This window comes from Telmatherina bonti (genome assembly GCF_933228915.1).
Source record: "Telmatherina bonti genome assembly, chromosome: 13".
Classification (NCBI taxonomy): Eukaryota; Metazoa; Chordata; class Actinopteri; order Atheriniformes; family Telmatherinidae; genus Telmatherina; species Telmatherina bonti.
In genome coordinates this window covers 16,167,819-16,191,853 of record NC_136611.1, presented here as the reverse complement: position 1 = coordinate 16,191,853, position 24,035 = coordinate 16,167,819, and the positions used below count along the sequence as shown (strand labels likewise).

At 43.8% G+C, this 24,035-nt stretch overlaps 2 protein-coding genes across 3 annotated transcripts in view; one reads left to right on the top strand and one right to left on the bottom strand.

The window, feature by feature from the left end:
• Positions 1-111: 111 nt before the first annotated feature.
• Positions 112-2,380, bottom strand: smim15 (small integral membrane protein 15). Its single transcript, XM_079250845.1, has 2 exons — positions 2,307-2,380; positions 112-793 (listed from the first exon to the last, which is right to left on the bottom strand). Exon 2 carries the CDS (start codon positions 760-762, stop codon positions 538-540), a length of 225 nt encoding a protein of 74 aa, XP_079106971.1. The 5' UTR covers positions 763-793; positions 2,307-2,380; the 3' UTR covers positions 112-537.
• A 2,597-nt stretch (positions 2,381-4,977) lies between these two features.
• LOC306763785 (zinc finger SWIM domain-containing protein 6-like) overlaps positions 4,978-24,035 on the top strand; it is a gene marked incomplete at both ends in the record, with an annotated part of 37,604 nt that continues 18,546 nt past the window's right edge. For both annotated transcript variants that reach the window (XM_079250696.1, XM_079250695.1), the window contains one exon: positions 4,978-5,410. In XM_079250696.1, the coding sequence (XP_079106822.1) occupies positions 4,978-5,410 (433 nt within the window). The remainder of the gene's footprint in view (positions 5,411-24,035) is intronic.

Genomic DNA, 24,035 nt, shown 5'->3' with positions numbered 1-24,035 from the left:
GAGTGTTTTTCTTGACCAGTGCAGTTGCCTGTAACTTGTCAGCTTCAGTGGTGAAAAGGTGGTTCTATTGAATGAGAAGCAATGAATATTTTTTTAATCAATCTTGAAAACTTTATTGGGCAGAATGTAGTCATTTGGTTAGTTAGCAGGTTAGTTAAAAAAAAAAAAAAAAAAAAAAAGGTTTCAATATTCTCATTTAATCTGCAAGTCAATTTGGCAAAACTGGGATGTTAACAATGGAATGCAAGGTGTTGCAACAGGTGCACCATACAACAAGACATATCTGTATAAAAACATCAAAACAGCTGACCACTGAGCTCTAGCTGATCAAAGTCCCACTGGGGCAACCCTCCTCGAGGCTGTACTGTCCATCTCCGCCCTGTCAGTTGTGTGGGCCAGCGTCCCTCCTCCTGGACATGAGGTGTAGTAGCCCCATGTTGACAGCAGCGCCGGGACAAAGAACAGCACCATGTCATTTGGACTAAAGAGGGCTGTGGGCTTGATGGTTGTTCATCCCTCATCGTACCCACAATTGGCTCAGTCTTTCTTGGTTCTCTTGGCCTTGGCTATGTTTTCCTGACGCTTCTGCTTCTTCTTCTGCTCACGGTCACGTGCCTCGATCATCTTGGCCAGTTTCCAAGATAGCAATGCACTGGCAATGAAGAAAGGGGTGAGAGCCAGTATGACAGTGGTGAGGAACCCATAAGGGTCTTTGGCAGCCCACTCCACAACATACTCTGCCCATTCTCGCACATTGATCATCCTGTTCGGCAACGACCAGCTCTACTCAAACCTGAGATAGAAACAGAAAGATAATATTAACATAACCAACCAGTTATGATATTAGTATGCAGTGAGTAATACACTCACCTAATATGCAATTTTGGTTTTTAAATGTTTACAATGCAATCCTATTCATGCACTAATTTTACAGGACAGATCCATGGCAAATAGTTTGTACATTACATAAGGGCTTTTCAGTTTGAAAATGTAGAAGCAATATAAAACATAAAGAGGTTGTAGAATAGGTTATCAGTTTAGCTCATCTGTTCCATCAGCATAATTGAAACAGTTATTTTTTCCTTTCTAAAAATTTAATTGCACCAAATACTCAAGATGACAAAAGAATTAAAGTCCAGTTTTCACTAGTTTCTGGCATATAAATATTATTTCTTTACTGATTACTTCTACCACATTCATTTAGTTGTAGAGAGATAAAACATGCACAACCTTCTCAAACAATCTGTAAATTAATATGTAACTACAAGCCACGTGGAGTCATCATGACGAATGATTGAACAGACTGAATGTAATAATAACTCTTCACATTTATAAAATCACTTAAAACATGATAGATTATTCAACAGACACTTAAAATAACCACCAAGAAATCATGCACACCATGCTTGGGACTGAACATGTTTATATCCACTCCCAATTTAATGGCAGTAGTCAGTTTCATGACTAGCCCAAGTGAAATGTTAACAATATCCCAAAATCCAGACTTTAAATCAAAGCTATCGATGGTCAATGGATTCAATAAAGGCGACTCCCTTTACAACTGGACTGGTCCAGTCTCTTTCACTTCCAGTCTGGTTCATTTTTAGTCCAGATTCAAGACTAAAAACATGGGGCGATTGCACCTGGTTATCCCATGTTCCTCGCAACTATGAAATACTTTATGGGCATTTTCTAAAATCGGATCCAACCGGAACAAAACATGCTTAAAGGATAAGTACGACGCAAATTGGCTAAACGTCCAGCAACAATTGGACTTGAAAGCAGATTAAATTTACTCTGTAACGAGTACCTCAAATAAATAATTAGGATTTCAGATATAATCATTTTGCCGACTAGTGTCACTTTTGTACCAAATTAGATTGTTTGTGTGGTTTTATAAAAGTAATTTACTGTATTTTACTCGTGTCTTTTGCGCTTTTGACAAGCTTCTTATGAAGCGCAAACAGGCAATGGCTAACTAGCATCAGCAGCTAGCGTTTATAGATTATATGCAGATTTAAAACGACTAATTCTAGCTAAAGCGTCCAAATAATAGAGTATGCGAAAAAACTGAATTCGTCGGCCACTAAGATTTGGTCCCAGTTTTAGGGATGTAGGTAAAAGATTTAGGCGTTTAAAACACGGCTAGCTAAACTGCCCCTCTATGACGGCCTAACTTCCAGTCATTGCAATAGCACCCAGTAAAACTATTGCACATTAGCTTTCTTACTTTGCAACAATATTACATTGATATTTTCAAGTCAAGCTTCCGTAAAAATCTTATAAGAAATGATTAATAAACTTACCAAAGTGCAGAGATGTGTCGTTATTTCTAAGATAAGCAGCTGCTCCTCCCTGTTACAGGAAGTGAAACTATCTCAGCTAATTAGGTATTCGTGTGACGTTGGTTGAATATAGGAAAATCTAACACCTCTCCTCTTTTTCTACTAATGTTCATTCTGTTATTTCAACAATAGGCCTACCACTGAAACCGCAGTCCCACTCATTTCAGACACATAGCTTATTGAATTGTTTTATTGTTTGGTGAGTGTTGTTTCTTTTTTCCTTTCATAAAAGTTTTGAGTTTTATGCCATTTATGTCATCAGTTGAAATATACGTAGTAAATAACTAAATTATAAACAGTGACGTTGCTTGTATGTATAAATTTACCTTAGTTTGATTATATCTTTTTGAACATTCATTCAGTTCTGAAATTTCAATTCTCTAAATCAGAAATATTTTTCTTTTCAAATATCACGTGAATGCACCTTAGATTCCCCCTTATGATTGGATGCGAGGCATACTTTATAAGATGGGTAATGTAGTCCTTAAAAAATGAACTGAAAATCATGTCAAGTCCAACGAACTTCACTTCAAATGCATGTTACATTGGAATAATGTCCTAATACAATTTACACAAACCAAAACAAACAACAACACCAACAAAAAAAAAAAAAAAAAAAAAAAAAACCAAGAATAACAAAAAGAACACAAAAACTTTAGTTATTCTATAGTATCTAAAATTTCCCAAAAGATTTTCCCATCAAAATCTAATCATAACTCGCTTGATTAGTCTATTACAGGCAAGAAGTTTTTTAAAGCATGCCATTAACTTTGCAAATCATTCACAAAGTGCAGTGGTTGAAGGCAGTTGTAAGTAGTTGTTTGTCTTATTGTGATTTGTGACATATTATTCTTGGCACGATATGGGAAAATGAAAACATCCCTGGTCACTTAATGTATTTAACTGTGCAACTAAAAACTTTAACTCCAATAAAATCAAATAAAACATTGTGTTATTAATGTCACTGGCATAGCTTTATGATATTAGAACCAATCTGCAACCAGATAAGTGCTGGAATATTGTCTGTTGGATCATAATGATAGAGTCAGCACACATTAACGCTATGCAAGGTTTGAAAATGAAACATTATAGTCTGTTTTTGCAGTCCTATATATAAAGAGAATCATACTTAGCAGTGGCTGAAACTTCTGATAATGCATGGAACTAATCTGTCTTGAGAATGAAGCAAACCGTAAGGCAACAACATTGGAAAAAAAAAAAGCTAAAGGCTCTACTAGCCCTCTGAGAAAAATGACTAACATAACAAAGGAGGACCTGCTGGCTTTGTGAACTTCCTGTGGGGAAGTATTGAAACCAAATCAGGTTAGGCCACATCTGCTCTGTCCATACGGCATGGATCACTTTCAGAGCAGTTCAAAGGCCAGCCTTTTAGACTTACTCACAGAGGAAAGAGAGGGACAGCTGGGAACATATACAGCAGGCAGATACATTGTAAACACACAATCTGGTTTATCAGCACAGTTTTGGACAAGTTTTATAGACAATTTAGAAAATCATCCCCAAGCTGGTGGTTTTTTTTATTACATGGTTATAATTATTAACTTCTGGTATGTCTCTGCATGCATGGAGATGCAGGGGGTTAGGGATGCAGCCACACCCTTAACCACAGTGAGGATTTTTTCTGAGTGTGAGAATGTGGTGGTGGTTGTTTTTTTTTTAGTTGATAAGCAGGTTGAAGATAAAGTTCAAAAAGCTTAAGTCTTTAACTAAATAACTTAAAAAGTAAGTCTAATTATTGGCTCTTTACACCTTGTAAATGTACACGTCTTTCAAACGCTCCGTTCTCAATTGTGTTAATTTTCAAGTTTAATTTCAAAGACTTTAGGGAATTTCCTCCCAAGATGTTTATTTTCTCCAAGGCTGAATATACCACACACTCTTTATCGTACTGGTCTCCATGTGTAAAATCAGTGGATGACTCTGAGGCAAAGATAAATAAAGACTCAGCTTGTCTTTTCCATGTTTGAATAATTGTACACAGACGAGCAGCAGTGAGTCAAACAGCTGACCGAAATGACTGATGCAACCATAAAGGACAAGCACGTCCCGCTTCATATCTTCATGTGTCTCCTCCTCCCACGGCCTTTCTGTCTCTGACAGCTGAAAGTCCTTTAAAACCTAAGCCTCAAAAACAACCATCAAGTTGTTATTGAAGAAGCTAGAGCCTGGGGTGGTAGCTTAGGCTCAAAAGGAAAAAAGTCAGTTTTCTTGCCCCCTTTTACCCCTGTGGGAAACTGCAAGGCCGCCCCTGGATTAAGTCCCCGCCTTTAAACTCAAATAAGAAGGAAACTTCAAAGTCTGTGGGCCGCCGGGGCTCCGCCCTCGCGCTCCCGGACGGCTTCACAAAGGATTTGCCGACGTTCGGGAATTCCGCCTCCAGTTCCTTTTATAGCGCCACTCGTGCGCTGGCTGCGTTCCAGGATCCCGCCCATCCCCGTTACTCTGACAACACAAAGGACTTCACGGAACTTGTAAGCTCCGCCCACCTTTCCAAATAAGGGCAGTCTGTCCATGTACGGCAAACAATCGGTGCGAGATTGCCCTTTTCTCTTCCTTATCCAGTTTATATGATCGGAGAGGAACTGCGCTTCAGGTTGGAAGCGGTGCGATCATGGCCGAGCGAGTCCAGCAGCCCCCAGCCAAGCGGCTCTGCTGCCGGCCCGGCTACAATCCGGCATGCAGGCAGGGGCAGCGGGCTGGAGGAGTTCTGTGTGGCGGCGCAGGGTCCGCTCCAGGAGGGTCGGGAAACGGAAAAACACACAACCCCGAGTCGCTGCTCGACATCGCGGCACGCAGAGTCGCGGAAAAGTGGCCGTTCCAACGGGTGGAGGAGCGGTTCGAGAGGATCCCGGAGCCCGTCCAGCGAAGGATCGTATATTGGTCATTCCCGAGAAGCGAGAAGGAGATCTGTATGTATTCTTCTTTCAACGCCGGAGGAGAGGAAAGTGGAACTAGCGGGGACAATAATGACGAGACCCAGCTGCCTTTCCTACGGGGTGTCAATCTGCTAGAGGGTGGCTGGGTGGACAACGTTTTACAAGTCGGTGAGTGGACTGTAACGTTAAAATAATCCAAGAAAACAGCCTGTGCTGAACACTTGCGCTGTTTGCATTGACGTGGAGACATACCTCACTTATAAAGGGCTTGTGTGTGCCTTGCCTATTATAAACAATGCAGGGTATTTCCACTCCAGTCTACACTATAGCCGTGTGAGAACAGCCTATTTTCAGATAAGCCCGTAATAGTAGCCCACTTCTACTTGTTTTTGCCCGCTGAGCTGTGTGCATTGAATAGCCCAGAGCAATTCCAATTGGAAGCTTAGTACTTTGTTCCTATTTTTGTGTCTTTCCAGCTCTCCATGCCCCCACCAATGGGTATGCAGACAAAAGCCCCCTATATCTTTTCACCGCTGGCTAAATAGACGATATTTAGAAAGGGTGGGAGGGACGGTGATTTAAAGCCACAGCGCTTCTATTTTGTTTGCCAAACACCTTTTGTGAGACACACTGAAGCCTTTCTGCTACCTCTCCAACATTCACTTGAAACCCCGGCTATATGCACCTGGTAAAGAAAAAGATGTATTTTCCGTTTCTTAACTGTATTATTTGGGTGCCGCTTGGAGTAAACAGAGGTGCTGTAACTCAGGAACCCCCCTGCTTGCCTCTGGATGGTTGTCTTTGCCAGAGCCACAATATTTCACTGCATTCGTCAGTGCAATAGACTCAGCTGTCAATCCGACTCCCCACCCTTGGAAACGGTTCAGGATTCTAATCCCATTACCCTCCCCAGTTCATCTGAATCTTAATGCATTCTGCAAACAAGATTTTATGCATGATCTTCCTCCTCCCTCCCTCCCTCGTCCTCTTCATCTCTCTCCCTTGTTCCCTCTTCCTCTCTCACTTCTTGGCTTACTATCCCCCCCAAGAATCTGTGTGGAGATGGCTTCAGTTCTTGTGGGCTCAGAGAATGTGCAGTGCACAATAGTAGCCATGGAGTAGGCAGACAGACAGGCAGCTCTCCCTCCCTCTCTGTCCTGTTTACCAGATTCCCCAGTATTAGGTTCATTTATGTGCTCACTCTTTTGGGGGAATTAGGAAGCTAAACACTCAGCCTGGGGTAAAATAAAAAAGTATGAGGCATCAAGAAAGCAGAAATGTGCGTGTGTTTGTCTTGGAATATAGTAACAAAGAGGGTAATGGGGTCATTTTCTCTAGCTATTTGTGTTTTGTGTGTGTGTGTGTGTGTGTGTAAAAGAGCATGTGTGCCAGTGTGTGCGTGGGTTTGATAAACAGAGGAGGATTGTGTGTGTGTCTTCGTCTGCATGGGCTGTCAGTCTCATCCCGCATGCTCACAGAGAGTGCAGAATGACAGGCGAGTACACAGCAGGAGGGGGGCATGTTATGCTGATTGCAATTTTTGCCCCAGAATTTTTTTTTTTTCTCAGCTCGGGAAGATAAAGCCAAGGAAGAGCAAATGATAAATAAAAGATGCAATCTACTCCAGGGGACAGGCAGCCACTGGAGGATGAGGGCTTAAAAGCAGGGCAGCTTGGGAGGGGGCTGTCAGCCACATCACACACCACATGTATTGGCCCATCAAACACATACAGTGGGTCTGGCCTGAAAAAAAAAAAGTGCAGGGTGATTGTGTGTGTGTGTGTGGGGGGGGTATATATGTGTGCACACATGCATGCATGGCTTTGTGTGGCTTCCTCTGTGTTTGTGCTGTCAGTGGGATAGGATGCAGTGTTGATGATGAAAGACAGTAGCGCAATAGAATAGATGAGGAGGTTATTGTGGATGGGGGGGGGGGAACCATGGTGGGGTGGCGGCTAATATACTTGAATGGATCTGCTGTCGCTGTATTCTATTCCTTTCCCTCCCATCTCCTCCTCCACCTCCCTCTATCCCAAGTGAGCAGCTATAAAACTCTCCATATTTACTCCCCTAAGGCCAACTACCAGCCCCCAGTCTCCTGTGATTATTTATCTTTTTCTCAAAGACATTAATCACTCGCTTTTTCCTTTTTTTTTTCTTCTTCTTCTCCCGTCTCTTTCCATACATCAGTGCTATGGAGGGAAGGGATACAGAGATGTCGTTTTTAGGGGAAGAGCAATAGATTGGGTGATATCAAGAAAAAGAGGGGAAGCCTAGAGGGAAAATGTGGGTGGAAGATGCAAAAGAGGAAAGAGGTATTGAAATGGTGATTGCAAGTGAAGGGGATGTATGAAAGTAAAGAATGAAGAACAGAAATGGGGGAGAGAGTGAGATGGATGGCTTGTTCTTTCTCCCATGCGATCTCATCTGTTCCAATGCCAGCCTTCAGGATAAATATTCATATTTGAATGCAAGCGTTATCTAGCAGTCCACTGCTCATTGGTTATAACAGGGTTATACAATCCAGCCTCAGCCCTCAAAAGCGCTCTTCCTCCTGTCACATTGTTACCTGCTGAGCAGGTAGTGAAACGTATACCTAACTCTCAAACTGGATTAAAAGTTTCTGTGTGAAATAATGTATTAAACACTTCAAATGAACAGAATTAAATATGCATGCTGCTTTGGAGAAAAGTCCCACAACGGCAGCTTGTCTGCCACAAAAATTACATTGTTATGAGCTGATCACAGAAATGTCAGTAAATCTCACCACTGTGCCAAGTTTCACTTTCCTTCAGCTTGTCAATCAGACCAGCCGTGTGGTAGCCAAGTGTCATTTACTGGAATAGAAAACTTCCAGACCTGCCGGTTCTGATCGCAGCATCTGTTCTCTGGTTCCTTTTGTGTAATTTAGACTCAGCAGCTCATCATGCTGAAAGGAAGGCTAGTATTATGGAGCCCCGTCCTCTAATTACAGAATTCTAATCCTATGGCTCTAACATGGCATGACAAAGCATGTTTGCACTTCATTACCCTTCTTCCTGTTTTAGTCCTCCAGTCTGGGTCAAGTTCACCCTCTCCTGTCTCATTTATTCAGAGCATGGACAGTCCTGCTTCTCCTCCTTTTTACCCTTCATCTCCATATTTCTTACCCCTTCTATTAACTCCACCCAGAGGGCTTTTGATGAGAGTAATAAAACAAAACAAACAACGAAAAACCACACACACACACATGCATACATATAACATCCATGACCACACATCACCACCTTACTATCCTGTTACGGTAAGCCCCATGTCCCCAAGGAGTGACATTTTGATGCCTGGCATATGTCGCTCTGCAACATCATTAGCATAGGCTACATTCTACAGCCTATTTATCCAGTTCTCCTTGTTAGGCTAATTTTTCGCATGAGACTGCTTGTCATTTTATCATGCTGCTGCCCCAAATCAGATTGATGAGGTGGACACTTTGAGGCTGCATTAAATTTAACCAAAATGAAAGTAGATCCATGTATCCTGAAAACTATTTTGGGGTGTATTTTTCCATGGTGATATTGTTGGACCAGATAGCTTGTATTATTGTGCTTTCCCCCTGCCTAAACTAACACTGAACGTCCATGGCAGTCATGCCTGTTTGAGTGTGAATGTCATCCTCCTCTGCTCCATCTACTTCAGACAAATCGGTGTGTGCGTGCGTGCATGTGTATGCGTGTGTCGGTCTTTTGCTTCTGCATGCTCATAACTCAGGTTAATTTGTTCACGCTCTGGAGAATCTTAATTAGGTTTCTGCGTCATCTACTCTCTTTCACCCTCTTCTTTTTCTTTTCTTTTTTACTTTGTCAATGAAATGTTGAAATAACACCCAGGAAAGTGATGTCCCTTCTTTTAAACTTTATTTTTGTGAGAGGGGGGTTACAAATATTGGGCACAGACTTATAATTTGTTCTTTAAAAAGAAGCTCCTTGAGCGCTTCGTTTTTATGTGACGTATTGTCGGTGCCTGGCAATCATGCTTAACCGTGACAATATCTCTGATACAATAACAGAAAATACCACCAAAGCAAAGGGCCCGATAAAACAAAGACTTTTTGCACACAGTGGTAGGTTATTGTTTGTGTGACAAAGCCTTAAGGCAAATGCCAAGGAGAAATCAGTGCTACTTGTAAAGTTGAGGCAACACTGAGCTTATTTGTGCAAGACTTCACTCATTCACACACTTTTTTTTTTTCCTTTCTGTGCCCGTACAAAGACTTCTTGTGGATCCACTGACGTTTCAAAAATTCTTTCTGTGAAGACACAGGATTTAAGATGCAAAAACGTAAATCTTGCAGGACTATGTCGCCCGCAAGACGCTGCCAGGCTCCGCTGAGTTTTCTTGGGTGGGGGCCTATTCTTCTTGTTTGTGTGTGGGCCGTTTCTTTTCATGTGGGTGGATCTGGTTTTATTTTCCTGTTAGGTTAGAGCTCCTTTATCTTTTTACAATGCCCGTTGAGAATGAGCCCACATGCCCACCACCAAAGGAGACAGAACGCTTCCAAACATGCTGGGAGTGTGTGAGAAACCAGTGTACTGTAAAGAGGCTTCACAAGAACCTAAAGGAAAAAAAAGACACTGTTCAAGTTAGAAGTTTGAAAAGTTGTTCCCCAAACTTTTGATTATATATTAAATCATGATCTTTTCGGCAGCACAAATGTCAGCCAAAAAGTTCCCTTTTAAAGTCAGGTGAACAGATGCCATCTGTAGACCAAGTTTTAAAGTGGGAGTGTTGATGGTGCAATGATCCCGGATCTGATGCCTCAGGTCTACCCCTAGGCATGTGACTAACCCTGAGCTTGTATCGTCATGGAAACATGGCTGAGCCTAGAGCAAGTGTAAACATCTGGCAGTCCTAAAGAAAGGGGCAGCAAATGCATACATGTGAAAAGTCTTTAGAGAAAATGCCCCCTCTGTCTTGCTGCGAGTATCTGAGAGGGTGTGAGAAGCAGATTCCAGAGCTTTGTCCCATTATGTTGACTGAATGGAAAGACGATAGGATAGCTTTCAACTGTTGTGTAATGGAAACATGTTAGCTTAGTTTCTCTTTGTGCGAGTGTGTCTACACATGCAGATGTGACCTTGCAACGTTTGACAAAAGATTATGTTTTCTATTATTTATTTTTCTTTTATCTTAATTTTGGCCAATGAACAATAGGGGACCGATTGTTTTTCTGCAAGCTGTGTCATGTTTGTATGAATTTTCCAGGAGGTCCCAATACATGTTTCTGCTTCAACTCCCTACTTTTAACCAGCCTAAATCCCAGATGTGCCTTAAGATAAGTTATTCTCACCACAGACCATAACTTCCTGTAGCCTGCTATATTCCATCTTCAGGAGCCACCTAAAATGATCTCCTGTTCTTCACATTTTCGATACTGTACCCAAGATGTACCACCAGATGATGGTCCTGGCTTCCCAAGCAAGGACTAATGTCTGTGTGGCTTTTTTCCACTCTGTCTACCTGACTGGAGCCAGCCTCTCTCCCAGTCCTATTCCTGGTACCAGACGTAGTTGTTTCCTCCCTTCCCCTCTTAAATCATCATTCCCAGGTCCAGCCCTGGCTGCCTTGCATGTGCCACCCTGCCAGACTTTTCACCCGTTGCCCAAAGACTTGTCTTTAAAATGGCCATGCACACTATTACAGACTACTATAGCAATGAGCATTCACCCTTTCAATATAAACCAGCTAAAGTAATAAAGTTCCAGCTTGATCTCTGTAACGTCTGCCCTGGTCCCCGTTCCAGAATGACTTGTCTCCTGTCCCAGACTGTGGCTGCTGGGTGTGCGTCAGCACAGCTCCTCGGCTGGCTGACTCTGTCTAGGAATCCAGTCCTCCTTCCACAGAGCTGCCTGCCCCTCTCTTCTCTGTCAGGGAATGAAGCACGAGGAGCAGGCGATAGAAAGGCTACTAAATCCACAGTGACAACACCCCTATTAAAAGACTTTTTTTTTTCCTATTTCATTTAATGACTTTTATTACCAGCCACCCCTCTCTATTCGATTTGGCAATAATAACAACAAGGGAATGCAGCACTCAGCGTTCTCATATCAGACCCACCTCCCCACCCCTACTTTTTTTTTTTTTTGTAAATGAATTCCTCTTTGCACCAATGGGCTGCTGAAATAAGCACAAAGAAGCCCAACACTCATTGCTGCAGTACAGCGCTCAGTCTATATAGAGTTTGTGTGTGTGTGTGAGAGAGAGAGAACGAGCCTTACATGTATGTGTATGGACACAGTATGAGGGAGCTTGTTAAAAGCTACACATATGCTCTCAGAGTTCCCACTGAACAGAGCCTCTCTGTGCAGTTTGGTCAACAGCTGTTTTTTCCCCAGAAGCTAAACAGCTTTGGATCAGCCCAAAGCTGAGCAGTCCAGCTACAAACAATTTTTGTCTGTGTGTGTACTCGTAATCATTGAGTCAGCTCTCTTTAGGACATTTATCTGGGTCCATCCTTTTACAGTTTCTTAACATTACGCTGATCTTAGTTAAGCTAACCACAGTCAGATGTGTTCTGATTAAAATGCTGTTGTGTTTTGATTTACCATATTTGACTTTTAATATCTGTGTAAGTGACTGCTGGATGGATTTATATTGTTGAGCTGCTTCCTGGACACACTCCTCCAAATATGCGCACAGCTCTGTAAAGTGAAGGTAGGTTCTTTCTGCTTGTTATCTGTGTGTGAATGTGAGCATGTGCCTGTATGACTTTGTGTGTTAACGGCTTGGTGAGGGCGTTTATGGCTGTGTGTGTGTCAGGCTGAATAAAGGTGAGGCATGTTGATGATAAAAGGCTGGATGACATTCCCGTCTGTCATCATTCCCACCCTATCTCATTTCCACTCTTGCGCACACACTTGTACACATGCTTTAAGACACACATTGCCAAGGCGCCAGTGACTAGGCGCCTTAGAATAAACAAGAGCAAAGGCTGAGGGTTTACCTGCCACTGACCCCTGTTACATACACACCGACTGACAGAGGTGTTCACTCATTGACTGATCCCTCCCCCATTATTGAGTTGGCCCAGTGCTGACCCTCTCACTTAACCCATAGGGATTTACTAAAGTCAGAGGTCAATCTGGTCAGACTGTCCCTCCAGTGGCTGATTACTCTGCTTGAAAGACAGGTCCATGGTTACATTATTGTTTTCCAATGACTATCACCCTCACCAAAGGAAAAGATCACTTCCATGAATGAATGTGCGTTTCACACATCCCAATGAGCAGTTTCTCACCTGAGAGAACAGCACGAGTGGGACAAAGAACATACCCAGTCCTTTTGTGGACAGATCTGGAATCCAAGCCAGATTGAGAGGGGGGTGTTATCCCCTTCCCTCCTCTTGCCAGGCAAGCTCAAGTGCCATGTGAGCTATGTGGAGGAGGAGGTTCTGAAAGTGCAAGGTGCCTCTGGCTGTGCCTGGTCCAACGATGTCGTGGCTGTGTGGCATGTGAGACATGCATTCATTGCTCTGTGGCAGAGCAGGGCTGAATAGAGCTAGAAAAGCTCTCCAGGCATAAGAGAGATACAGACAAAAAAGAATGAGTCTCAAAGGAAGGAAGGCTCGGCTTTCAACTGATGAGGGAATTTAGTTTGCCTTTCTAAAGAGTTTTGTCTTGAAGGACTTCATTCTTTTTTTTCCCTCCCTGCTCGTTTGGTTTCTTGCCTGCTTTTCTTGCCCCATTCATCCTCATGTTGTGTTATTGTATTTTTCTTCCACTCCCGATATCTCCATACCCATGCCTATCCGTTCTCTCTTTCACACATTCCCTTCTCATGTTTACAAGTTCTCATGGCCGCTGTTTTAGCCATCCTCAATTTTCCAGTTTAATTTCCCAGACTATCCAGCAGAACCTTGTTGTATTTACCCTGACCCAATCAAGATGCAGGATTGCTCACGGTGCTTAAGATCTCAGAAGGCTGCTAGCTGTGTTGCTAACTTCTTTCTGTGTTGTGCTCAATGCTAGCAACCTGCATCCAGACCTCAGGGGGTATCCTTGTTTCCACATTTAGAAGCGCTGTTTACCACTGGCTAGAATTATGAGAGAAACAAGACGTGACCTATTTCCTATGGGGAGTTTTTTTTTAATTAATTAATTTAATTTTTTGTCCTTAAGTTGCTAAATGATCCTCAACATAATTTTTCATGGAACCTTTTTTGTTATTCACAAGCTCCTCTGTTCAGAAATTCATTTGATATCTGTGGATTTGTATGCAAGTGATGATCTCATTTCAGCTCATCCTATTCCAGGTTTAATCTCTAGATCAAATTCTCCTTGAATGTTTTACAGGTTTTTATTTTCTTGTATTTTGGGGTATTTCATTTTAGAACTTTGCTTAAAAAGCCAGCAACCATTTTCGTTCTTTGGTGGCTAAATTGGACATTGACACCATAAATGGGGATGTATCAATGCCATGCTCAAAGAAATGGAGGACTTATGTGTTGACAAAGAATAGAACTGAAGTTTTAACCTGCCACCATTGAGGATGACTGTCGTGTTACTGCCTCACACTGCCGCCCCATCTGTCTCCATTCTTCCCCAAACCTTCTCTTTTCTGCTGCCTAGCTAGCCGTTAGCTGGCTAGTTGTCCCTCCTGGGTGGCTACATCACTTCACCCTATACCCCCCTCCTTACAGCCAGTGACAGGCTCAGCCCAGGGAGACATGGGTAATGGTCCTCTCTGATGTACACCCTGACTCAATTGAACTAGATGGCAGACACACGCCTAAAATAACAAAAGGAAGGGATAGAGAGAAAGGGGGTTGAGTGGGAGAAGGGGAGGGAAGGAGCCAAGCAATCGATAAAGCAGGGACACATTGCCTAATAAAGATTTATTCCCTTTTTTTTTTTTTCCTCTTCGCAATCCGCCTTGGCAGGGTAGCGAGGGGGAGGAGAGAATGTGATTAGTGGACTTCTTCTCCCAGGGTGCCTCTGATAGCATGTGCGTACATGGCACTGTGTTTGCCCCAATGCCTTTTGTGTATTTTAGCATTTCTTGTGTGTTTATCGCATGTGTCTGTCTCTCTTCCCAAGAGCAAAGGGGGTTAAAAACAGCCTCTGCTGTTTGTTCTGCCAGCAGTGGCACTAGCAGCTGCAGTTGTGTCCCTGCCCCTCTCTCTCTCTCTTCCTGTCAGCTAATATTTAGTTAATCTTTGGTTTGGGACCTACGGGACTGGCCGGAGCTCCTGGTGCCCCATCCATCTCGCACTGATCTATATTCCACGCTGGATCCCTGTGCCATTAACCTCCACCGAGGGGAGGATGGAGCTGCAGAGGTAGAATGAAGAGGAAAGGGCAGATGGGTGGAGGTAGAGCCGTAGAGAGACAAGAGAGTGATGGAGAGGAAGCAATAGAACGAGGAGGAGGAGGAGGAGGAGGAGGAGGAGGAGGAGGGGGGAGCTGTGTACTATCTCAACATTAAATGAGAGGAAAGGGAGGAAAGGAGGTGGGTCAGCTGTTCCGAACATGACAGAAATGTCTCTCCTTAATTTTGAGGGAAAGTATATTTGTTTGGCTTTTTGTGTGTTGTTGACGTACCCTTCTCCCAGTCATTTTTCCCATCTCCTCTTATTTGTCTTGTTGCATGCTTTCCTTATCAAGTCCTTTATATAGAGGAGTAGGTAAATGACTTAAATCTGATGTTAATTAACAGTGTTTCCACATAAGATTTGAAAGGTCAAGAAGTAATATGAGGACAAAAATGCAGAGTGAATGATCTATATTCAGCGAGTTGATCACTTCATTGATATGCATTGTTTGGTTTAAAAAAGGGTCCACCTGCGAAAGCGCAGAGTGCTGAGTCACTCACTAAGGCACAGACTAAATGCATTTATCCCTGACGCCTGGTCCATCTGAATGGAATATAATAGGCCATAAAGTGCTTTGCTAGCAGCGGCTGCTTGCCCCATGGCAACCCCTCACCCTTCTCTCTCTTGCACCTTACTCTTAATCTCATTTCACTTTTATGGAAACAAATTGTGGATATAGTCTGCTTTGATTACCTCATTATTTTTCCGCTTTATAATGTTTTTCCTATTTCCATTTTTCCTTCCTTATTGTTCCTGCAGTGCGTCTCAACCGTCCACAAAGAAATGATCCTCTCCCTTTATATCTTCCCCCTCTAGTTATGTGTTATCCCACTGCTGCTGTGCATGCATGTGTGCAAGCATGGGGCACCTGTTTGGGATCTCGGTGTATGTGTGTGTGTGTGTGTGTGTGAGTGTGTGTGTGTTTAGGGTCATGCCTGCAGGTCGTGCGTAATGAATAGCAGGGCTGTTGTTGAGGCACAACTGGTTGAAAAGGCGGTAGCTAGAGAATAGCTCACCAGCACAAGGAGGAGGATGGATGTCTGGATGGAGGAGGGAAGAAAAGAATGAAGGAACAGGAGAATCACCAAAGGAGAATGGGAAGAGTGGTTGTGAAGCCAGTGAGCCTTAACCACCTTCTGTCAGTCTATCTGCTTTGTGTAGTTCTCTCTCTCTCTCTCATAGGAAGCTAATAGCTTTTCCAATGTCCTCTTTCCAAGCTTCCACCACTCTCTCCTCTTCTCTCCTCTCCCTCGCTATCTCAGTGCTATTTTTTTCCTTCATTATTTTTCTCCATCTCCTCTGACTTTCCCAGTTCAAATTCTGCCGTGAAATCTCTGTGTCGTCCTCCCCAGCTACCTCCCTTCCCTTTCTCTCCTTGTGTCCTTCCAGCTGCTGGCCAGGGGAACAGCTGACTAAATCTAAAGCTGAGGCCCCTGGCTCTGGCTTTGCCTTGGGCCCCAGCTCTGCCACAGCCTCCTCCAATTCTCGGCCTCCCTCCTACCCCTCCCTTCCTCCTCTGGCCTCCAGCCCTGGCTCCTCTCTTAGCAGCCCCAACAGCTCTGGACTCGGCTCCAGCTCTGCCTGACTCTCCGCAGTTCCCTCCAATCAGCCCCCTCCATCCCAATTTGTGGCTGAAAGCCTCAAAACCATTCTTCCTTTAAGCCTGCCTTCCCTCTTTTTGTTTTGTTTTTTTTTTTAACTCTGCTTTTTGCTAATTCATTTGCTAACCCTCCTTCCTTCTGCACTCCCCTGACAGGCTGTAGCTGGGCCCCTGGTACTGTCCCAACAAATCTGGACTTAGGCCTCATCTAGGTTGGCTGAAGTTCAGTTCCCTGGCTCCAATACCCAGCCTCCATAGCCAGGCATCTTTCTCTTTGGCTGCTAGCTGTAGTCACTGTAACTCATTGTGGCTAGCTTTACTCTAAGCAATGCTCAGCTTGTACATTTGGTCAGTTCTGGCTCCATGCTTTCTGCAAATCTCTTCAACTCCTTATGTGTCTCTTTGTCTCCTCCACTCTCATTTCTCTGCATCTCTTTAACTTGTGTGGACAGGCTCAGCCCCAGCACAAACACATGCACAGAAGCATGCATCCGGCGAGGGTGTGAAGCATATGACAAATGATTGGCAGCAGGGGGAGGATGGGGAAAGGCAGTGAAAGGGGAAATGGGCCTTGTCACATCTCCAGACAAGCCAGGGGCTCAAGTTTGATCACTGCCCAGGGAGGAGAGCCTTTGTTCCTCCTCTCCCGACCTCTACAGCTGTCAAAGCGAGGGTGCAGGCTTGCGTGATTAGGTGCAGGCCCAGGTTTCGCCATCACTCTTGTGAACAGACGTTACACACAAAAGACACTTGTCAGAGCTCTTCCTCCTTTTTGACATTCAACTGCTCTAAAATGAGTGACTGAGGGCTGATGGACTAAAGTTCAGAGTGCACCCCACAGCTACACTTTGAATGGTAGTGGGAGTATGGAGGCAAGAGGAGACACTAGATCTGCACAAGTTGAGCCTAATCAGAATCTTCTGTTGAAAACCTCACTACTAGGAACAGATTGTTTTTCAGTCCACTACCATAATTCTGATGTCCAGCACAGTTTTTCTTGCACTTCATTTCTTTGTCTTCTTTTTGTTGCTGTGTTTTTTGCTGTGGTGTTGTTGCATGTGTGGAGAGGAAATTTGGGAGCAGCGAAAGCTTCCTTTCGAGCCATGTTTTCTCTCATTGAGTGACAGATGAAAGCAAGCGACTATGTGACACAGACTTCAAAGGTTCCCAAGTTCCGCCGTTTGTTGGCAACAATGCATAACAAACCTCTTCCAAAGTGGATTTTTCAAATTAGAGAGGAGGAAAAAAGCAAGAAGAAACAGGCAGTTGACAAAGAGGCTACCGTCCAAACAGTTTGAACGGGCAGATTGGGAAGATGGGGATGAAGCAGACTCAGGTGGATTTTTAAAAACTTTTCTCATTTTTATTTTTTTTTAAAAATGAAGGCCTTGTGATATGGACTGATACTGATACCAGGAATGTTTGAGGACAGTAAGTTAAGGTTTTGAAGCTGTGTGCTTAGTAAAGACCTGTGCAACAGTAATTAACTAAGTTTAAATGCTAAGATGAACTAAGCTGCTTGGTTATGCTCTCCTAACCTTATAGACTTTCTCTCTGTTTCCTCTTTTCATCCCATCTCTTATTCAGGGTGGCACCCATTGACTGCTACTGACCTAATTTGGGCAAATTTCACTGACCTACTTCATGGGTGAATGCTGACTTGCCCATGGGAGGTGATGCTCTCTCACACATGTACACATATTCTTCTCAATCCCTATTATTAATCCGCAGGCCCTCTGACTCATGGCACTGCTGCTTTGGTGCAGGATAAGCACCTCCCTGGTTGTGCCTTATATCTCCACTTCAAGGTTCCCAACCAAATTCTCTGTCCTCCACTCCCTAAACAATCTGGCATCCAAAATGAATGTAATGGGGATCTCAAAGTAGAAGCACCCAGTAAAATATAAACAAAGCTTTTGGCTTTTGTTTCATTGGGTCTCAGAGGTGACATAGTCCTTCACTTCACAAGTCACTCAGGAGACATAATCAGCATAATTGCATAAGAATGTGATTATTCTCCAGTCATCTGTGAAAATGCTAGTCTTACTAAATTTCATCAAACAATCTGGAGATGCTTTGAGTGCACGGAAACTATATTTCTTTTACAAAATTAAAAGGATAGAGGCTATCTGTGTGCAGCAGTAATCCCAATGTAACACTACTTTTTAAAAACCTGTCTAAATTTGATTTAAGCCTCATTGCATCCCTTCAAGCAGGTTTACTCCCAGTTGACTGGATATGTGAACCCCTGTGGGTTTTTGGAAACTGTTGTTACAGATGGATCAGTTTTTTGTTCTTGATGTGACGGCACTTGCAATAAAATTCTCCTCCTGAAGCCTCTCATAAGAACATAGCATTTGCAGGCAAGTCTTACCTGAATCCCTCTCTTAGTCACGCTCATGAGTTATTGTGTGCCAGCATTTGTGCAGCCATGCTTGTGTTTGACTTAGAACTGGAGCTGTATTTGTATTATGTGTCCATGTGTGTGAACTTGCTCGCTTTCCTCTGTGTTTGCCCCCCATATGTGTGGATGATGTTTGCCCCAACAAATACAAATCCTGTTCGAAAACACATTTACACAGATATACATATAGAATACCCTGGGCAGATAGGTGTTGTCATGGCAACACATACAGACAACAACAAAAGAGGGGGAATATTCTCCCTCTCTTGTCCAGCAGGGTGCAATTTATCTCAATGTGGCCCATGAAAGGCAGCTATTTACATGAAACGAGAGCTGTTTCTGGGAAATAGAGGTCTCTCTGAAGGTTTTGATGTCAGCTGCCTGCTTTTAGCTTGAGAGTGGAAACCTTAACCATCGAGAGAGGGAGAGCTGTAAACCTACCGAGACAGCTCAATTCCCTTGTGTGGTTGCAGCTCTTCACCCTGAAAGTCTCAAATCGTTTCCCCTCAATACACTCGGTGAAGACCAAGCATAGCGTGTGATTTCAGATGCTTACAGTTTGCACAGAGTAAATCTAACCCTCTTGCTTTATAGCTTATCCTTAAGAGAGTGGTGCTAACATCAACGTCAATATTTACAGGAATAGCCCGCAGGCAAGCGAATCGACCACCTCGATTCAGCAGAGACATGCTCAACCTTTCTTTTGCTCACCCCTCCTTTTCCCTCTTTTCTCTAACCACTCTCACTTATCTTCATCCTGGTTATTCCCATTCTCTGCAATGGCCTGACTACCACAGTGCAAGGTTTGTGAGATATTTGTGTCTGTGTGTGTAGTCAAGGTGTGTCTTGCATATGCGTATGGCAGATCTTTGACAGGGCCACGGCTTTGACACAGGCTCAGCGACTCTTTGAAAGATGCTGGATGACGTGTGTCAAGTGATATTAAACGTGAGAGAAGCTCCCCCTCCTCCGTTATTCATCCCCACTATCTGCCTATCCTGCCACTGTGGAGCATGTCCACTGTGGTTAGCACGAGCTATGACACTTTTTGCTGGGACTTTTATGGAGAGAGGTGCCACATCTGATAAACAAGGTCTTAAATCTCTGAAGAGTGGCCACTTTGGCCTACTTAAGCTCTTGGAAGATCATTGCATACACAACAGCAGGATACCTGGGGCACATTCCACATGCTTTGTTTGTTTTTTTTATCTTAAACTAAGGCAATGAAAAGAATAATTTATTTATTCATTTATTTATCATTTTCGTGGTATTTACTATTAATTCTCTGTGAGGTTTGTGCACTTCTATGTTTGCCTCCATCTTTTTTCAGACAGTGATCTTTGAGTTTTAAGTCTGTGCTTTGTGCCATAAGCAGGCAAACTGAGCTGCACGATGCTTTGCAGGATGTTAAGCTAGGATATGGCATGCCAGAAAACAGACAGCAGCGAGTGTGACCTCAATGACTCCAGTCGGGAAGGGGTTAAACACGAGCCAGCACGGCTGCATGGGCTGCGTTACGCAAACTGGCGGCTGGCTGGAGCTGAAAGGGGAAGTGCTGAGCTCAGAGGAACCCTGGCTCAGAGCCATCACTCTCCCCCTCCCTCCTCTGAAACTCCCCCCTCTGCTTCCCCCACCACCACCATCCTCCCCCCTCCTCCCCGCCTCCTTGCTACAGCTGAGCGCTCCCCATGCTTCCCACCGCCAGGCGTGGTGATGTGTGTTTGTGTGTCTGTGTGTCTGTGCTGGAATGCAGCTTCCCCCTCGGCTGGGGCCTGTGTGTGTATGTGTTATGAGTGTGTGTGTGTGTGTGTATGGGTGTGTGCACGTGTGTGTGTGCCTGTCTGGAATGATGCCTCCCCTTGTCTAGTGTGTGACGTCAGTACACACAACGGGTCAGCTTAGGGCTAGGCAACATTTTGTGTGTGTGTGTGTGTGTGTGTGTGTGTGTGTGTGTGTGTGTGTGTGTGTCATGGGAGGGGGAACAGAGGAGGAGTCAGTTATTGGAGAGAGAAAAAGGAAAGAGGAGGGGTTGTTTGTGAGCAGAAGGAGGTTGACTGCTGGGAGTCACTGAAGCCAGTATGCGTGCATGCATGAAGGCATCATGAGTGTGTGTCAAAGGGTGGAGTTGGGTGTGTGTATGTGTGTCCATGTCTGGTGGAGTGTGTCGGGTGACTTTCCAAATGAAATGGGAAGGGTAAAGAGTGTAAGGTTATTTCCTGGCTTGGAAAAGTGAACCTAAAAACACACTCTTACTTGCAGATGTGCACTCACAGTCATGATGTAGTTTTGCAGAGCTGCTGGCGCCCAGCAATTTTCATATGCAAATAAATTCTGTTCACTTTCAGCCATGTTAGCTTTCCCAGTGGCTTTCTGAGTGTATCATGCTAACTTTTAACAATCCCTTCATTTGTGTTTTGCTCTCTTCTTATATATACAGTATATATCCTCATCAAAGGAGCAGTGGGTCAAAGTTCAAATTAAGCAAGAGAACGACATCTGTAATCACCTTTGACAAACATGCCAAATGTGATTTTGGCACTGTCCGCATGCAAATGTGTGCAAATGTATATTCTATAACTAAAGACACTCTTGTGCTCTTTCTGTATTGCCTTTTACATTGTAGACTTATTATACACAGACTTCCTGCGATTTGTTTCCTTTGTAAGACAGGCGGACGATAATGCTTTAAGGCCTTAGGCCACATAGGTTTGTCATTAGAGACGTACTCGTGCTTTAAAGCAGCAGACAATGGCTTTTCGATGGATCCCATTACCTCAATGTATAGCTTGCGTGGCTCCACTGGGACAAGACCTCTGCTAATTACACACATTCATTTTCAGCCAGTTGTAATTCCATTCACACTAATGAACCTTGCACATGGATCGGGATAATGTATAGTTAATGTACATGCAAGAGATGGAATTAACGGGCTGCTGGCTTCTCCAGTGACAGGAAATTCGTTGAATAGTAACTGAAAGGGACGGTTCACCAAATATCCCACATTCAACTGCCTTTGCCATGAATTTAGTATGTCTTTTATTCCTTTTCCCTCATGTCTCAATCCCATCTTCCAGCACTGTCTTTCTGTACGGGTCAGCTTTCTGAACACCAGCCTTTGGTACCAGTTGGCAGAGCAGTAACACCAGCTCTGCCTGACAGGCTCAATCCCACAAAATTAGAATCCATTTTGAAAGTGATAGTTAGAAAATTGCAAGTCATTCCTGATGTACCGCGTGGCAACTAAGTGGCAGCAGCCCAGTAGTTGACTGTCATTTCAACCGCCAGCTGATGACAACTCCAATCACCCACACAGAAGTCAGTGCACACACACACACACACACACACACACACACACACACACACACACACACACACACACACACACACACACACACACACATATACATACATACAGATATTCCATCCCTGCCACCTCTGTGATTAGCATTCAGATTTTGCTGTCAGACTTTCAGCGGAAGTAACACCATTGAAATTCATAGAATGTCTCAAAACATTAATTTATGCTCATTTCTGTCTGTCGGGAAGATTGTTCAGATCGCAAGGGAGTGTGTGTTCGTGCACAAGCCTCTATAGGTGTGTAAATGTGCGGGTTAACTCACCCAGGGAAGAAAAAGACTTCTCGCTGCACCAGTGGGTTCAAGGCATAAATATGGCCGCCCCAGGAGCTCAGTCGTGTTATTCCAGCCTGTCCCACACCTAGGACACACACATGTACACACACGCCTGGAGCAAGGTCTCCTGCAGAATAACACTGATCTCTGTTTATAGTCTCTGTATGAGTTCTTCCTTATAGGACCACACATGCATTGAGTCATTGTTATATGTACAGACCTACCTTCCGAGATGCTGAAAGGCCTTGCATTTGCCTTGGTAGCCTTGCTAATTGGGTAGTTCAAGGAGCCACTGTAGAAAATGCTCCTTTAGCTGTGGGTGGGATTGCACATTAGAGGTGAAGGGGGTTGCCCAACACTTCTCGACCCTTACTCGACCTGCACTGCAGCCTTGCTTTTCTTCAGTTGTGGTTCAGATCTCCTTTCAGTAGGGCCTCCCGGTTCAATCCAGCCAAACAGATTGAATTCCAATCCAACAGCAAGCCTTCTCTCTGTGAGGTTTTAGCTGGCTGTCTTTGGTCAACAGAGAGTGGGATCCCATGTTAATGCTCAATCTTCCACAGGTGGTCCCTCTGGATCAGGAAAGCTCTGTTAAAGCACAGTTGGATTTAAGTCTTGCTCTGTGTCTGTCTTCAGCTCATGGAGTAATTTGATTAATGTACAAAGCTAAAAATGGGTCTGTTCAGGCAAGTAGGCCTTAAATATCTCTTTCTCTATTTTGTGGCCTTTGTTGACTTGCCTTAGAATCAGCCCATTTGTTTCATCCTGTTAAATCCAGTCAGATCCATCATACACATGAATTTACACACAAATCCAACGGATGAGTGCCATCCGAAGCACATGGTGTCATATTAGATTTAGGTAACAGTCATTCATGAACCAATTCAACCAATAAACTTAATGACCTTCCAACTGTTGGGTCTAAATTTTCTCTGTTGACTTGAATATCTTAACGTGATTGTGGAAATATATGTATGTTGCTCAATCTAATTTACTCCAGCGATTTTGGTACACTGAGCACTTTTGTGCTTAGGCAAGCAAACCTCTCAGACTCAAGCCCTGCCTTCATGTGGGGAGCTAAATCCTGTTTTATAGGAACCATATAAAGGAGGTATTCTTCTATCTCAGCAAATGTATGTTGAAGGACTTGCAGGTCCCTCCCTGAAATAAGAAGAGTCTTGTATTTCTGGCAGCCTTTTGTTGTTGAATAGACAGAAATGGTCTTAGCTGGTCATGGGTGCAAGCTGGCCTATCCAGTTCTCATACAATTTTAAAACTAAAGATGGAGCGAAGGGCAAATTGTAGGAATGCTTTGATGCAGGTCCTTCAAAGAGTGTGTGTGGTCCAAGTCAAACAAATGCATATATACATATCTTCATTCTTGCTCACTTTGTCACACACTGTTCTTGCTACCTTGCTCAGCAGCACTTTGGGCCAAGTGTGATTTCACCCGGGCACTCAGAAGGGGTTTCTAGGGCAACCTCACAGAGGCCTTGTTCTAAAAATGGCCACCATGGTTACTTTGAAAGCCAACCCTGGCCTCTTGAACATGCACAGAAAAGAGCCCTGAGCACCACTTGGGGAGGGGTGCTGGATAGACAGGGTGAGGGGGAAACCAGGCTCTTTAATAGCTAGCACATGAGACATTGAGGGTTTCATACCCACCCAACCAGGAGTCATGGGAGGTGTGTGAGTGTGTACGTGTGTATGCATGTGTGTATCTAAACAGTAATATCCCTGTACTCAGCGCTTGGCTAAATTAAAAGGGCATTTTTGGCGCGGGGGGCAGTTTTTGGTGCCCAGACGATTGG

Coding starts and splice junctions, on each gene's coding strand:
- smim15 (XM_079250845.1), bottom strand. CDS start 762: ATGATCAATGTGCGAGAATGGGCAGAGTATGTTGTGGAGTGGGCTGCC.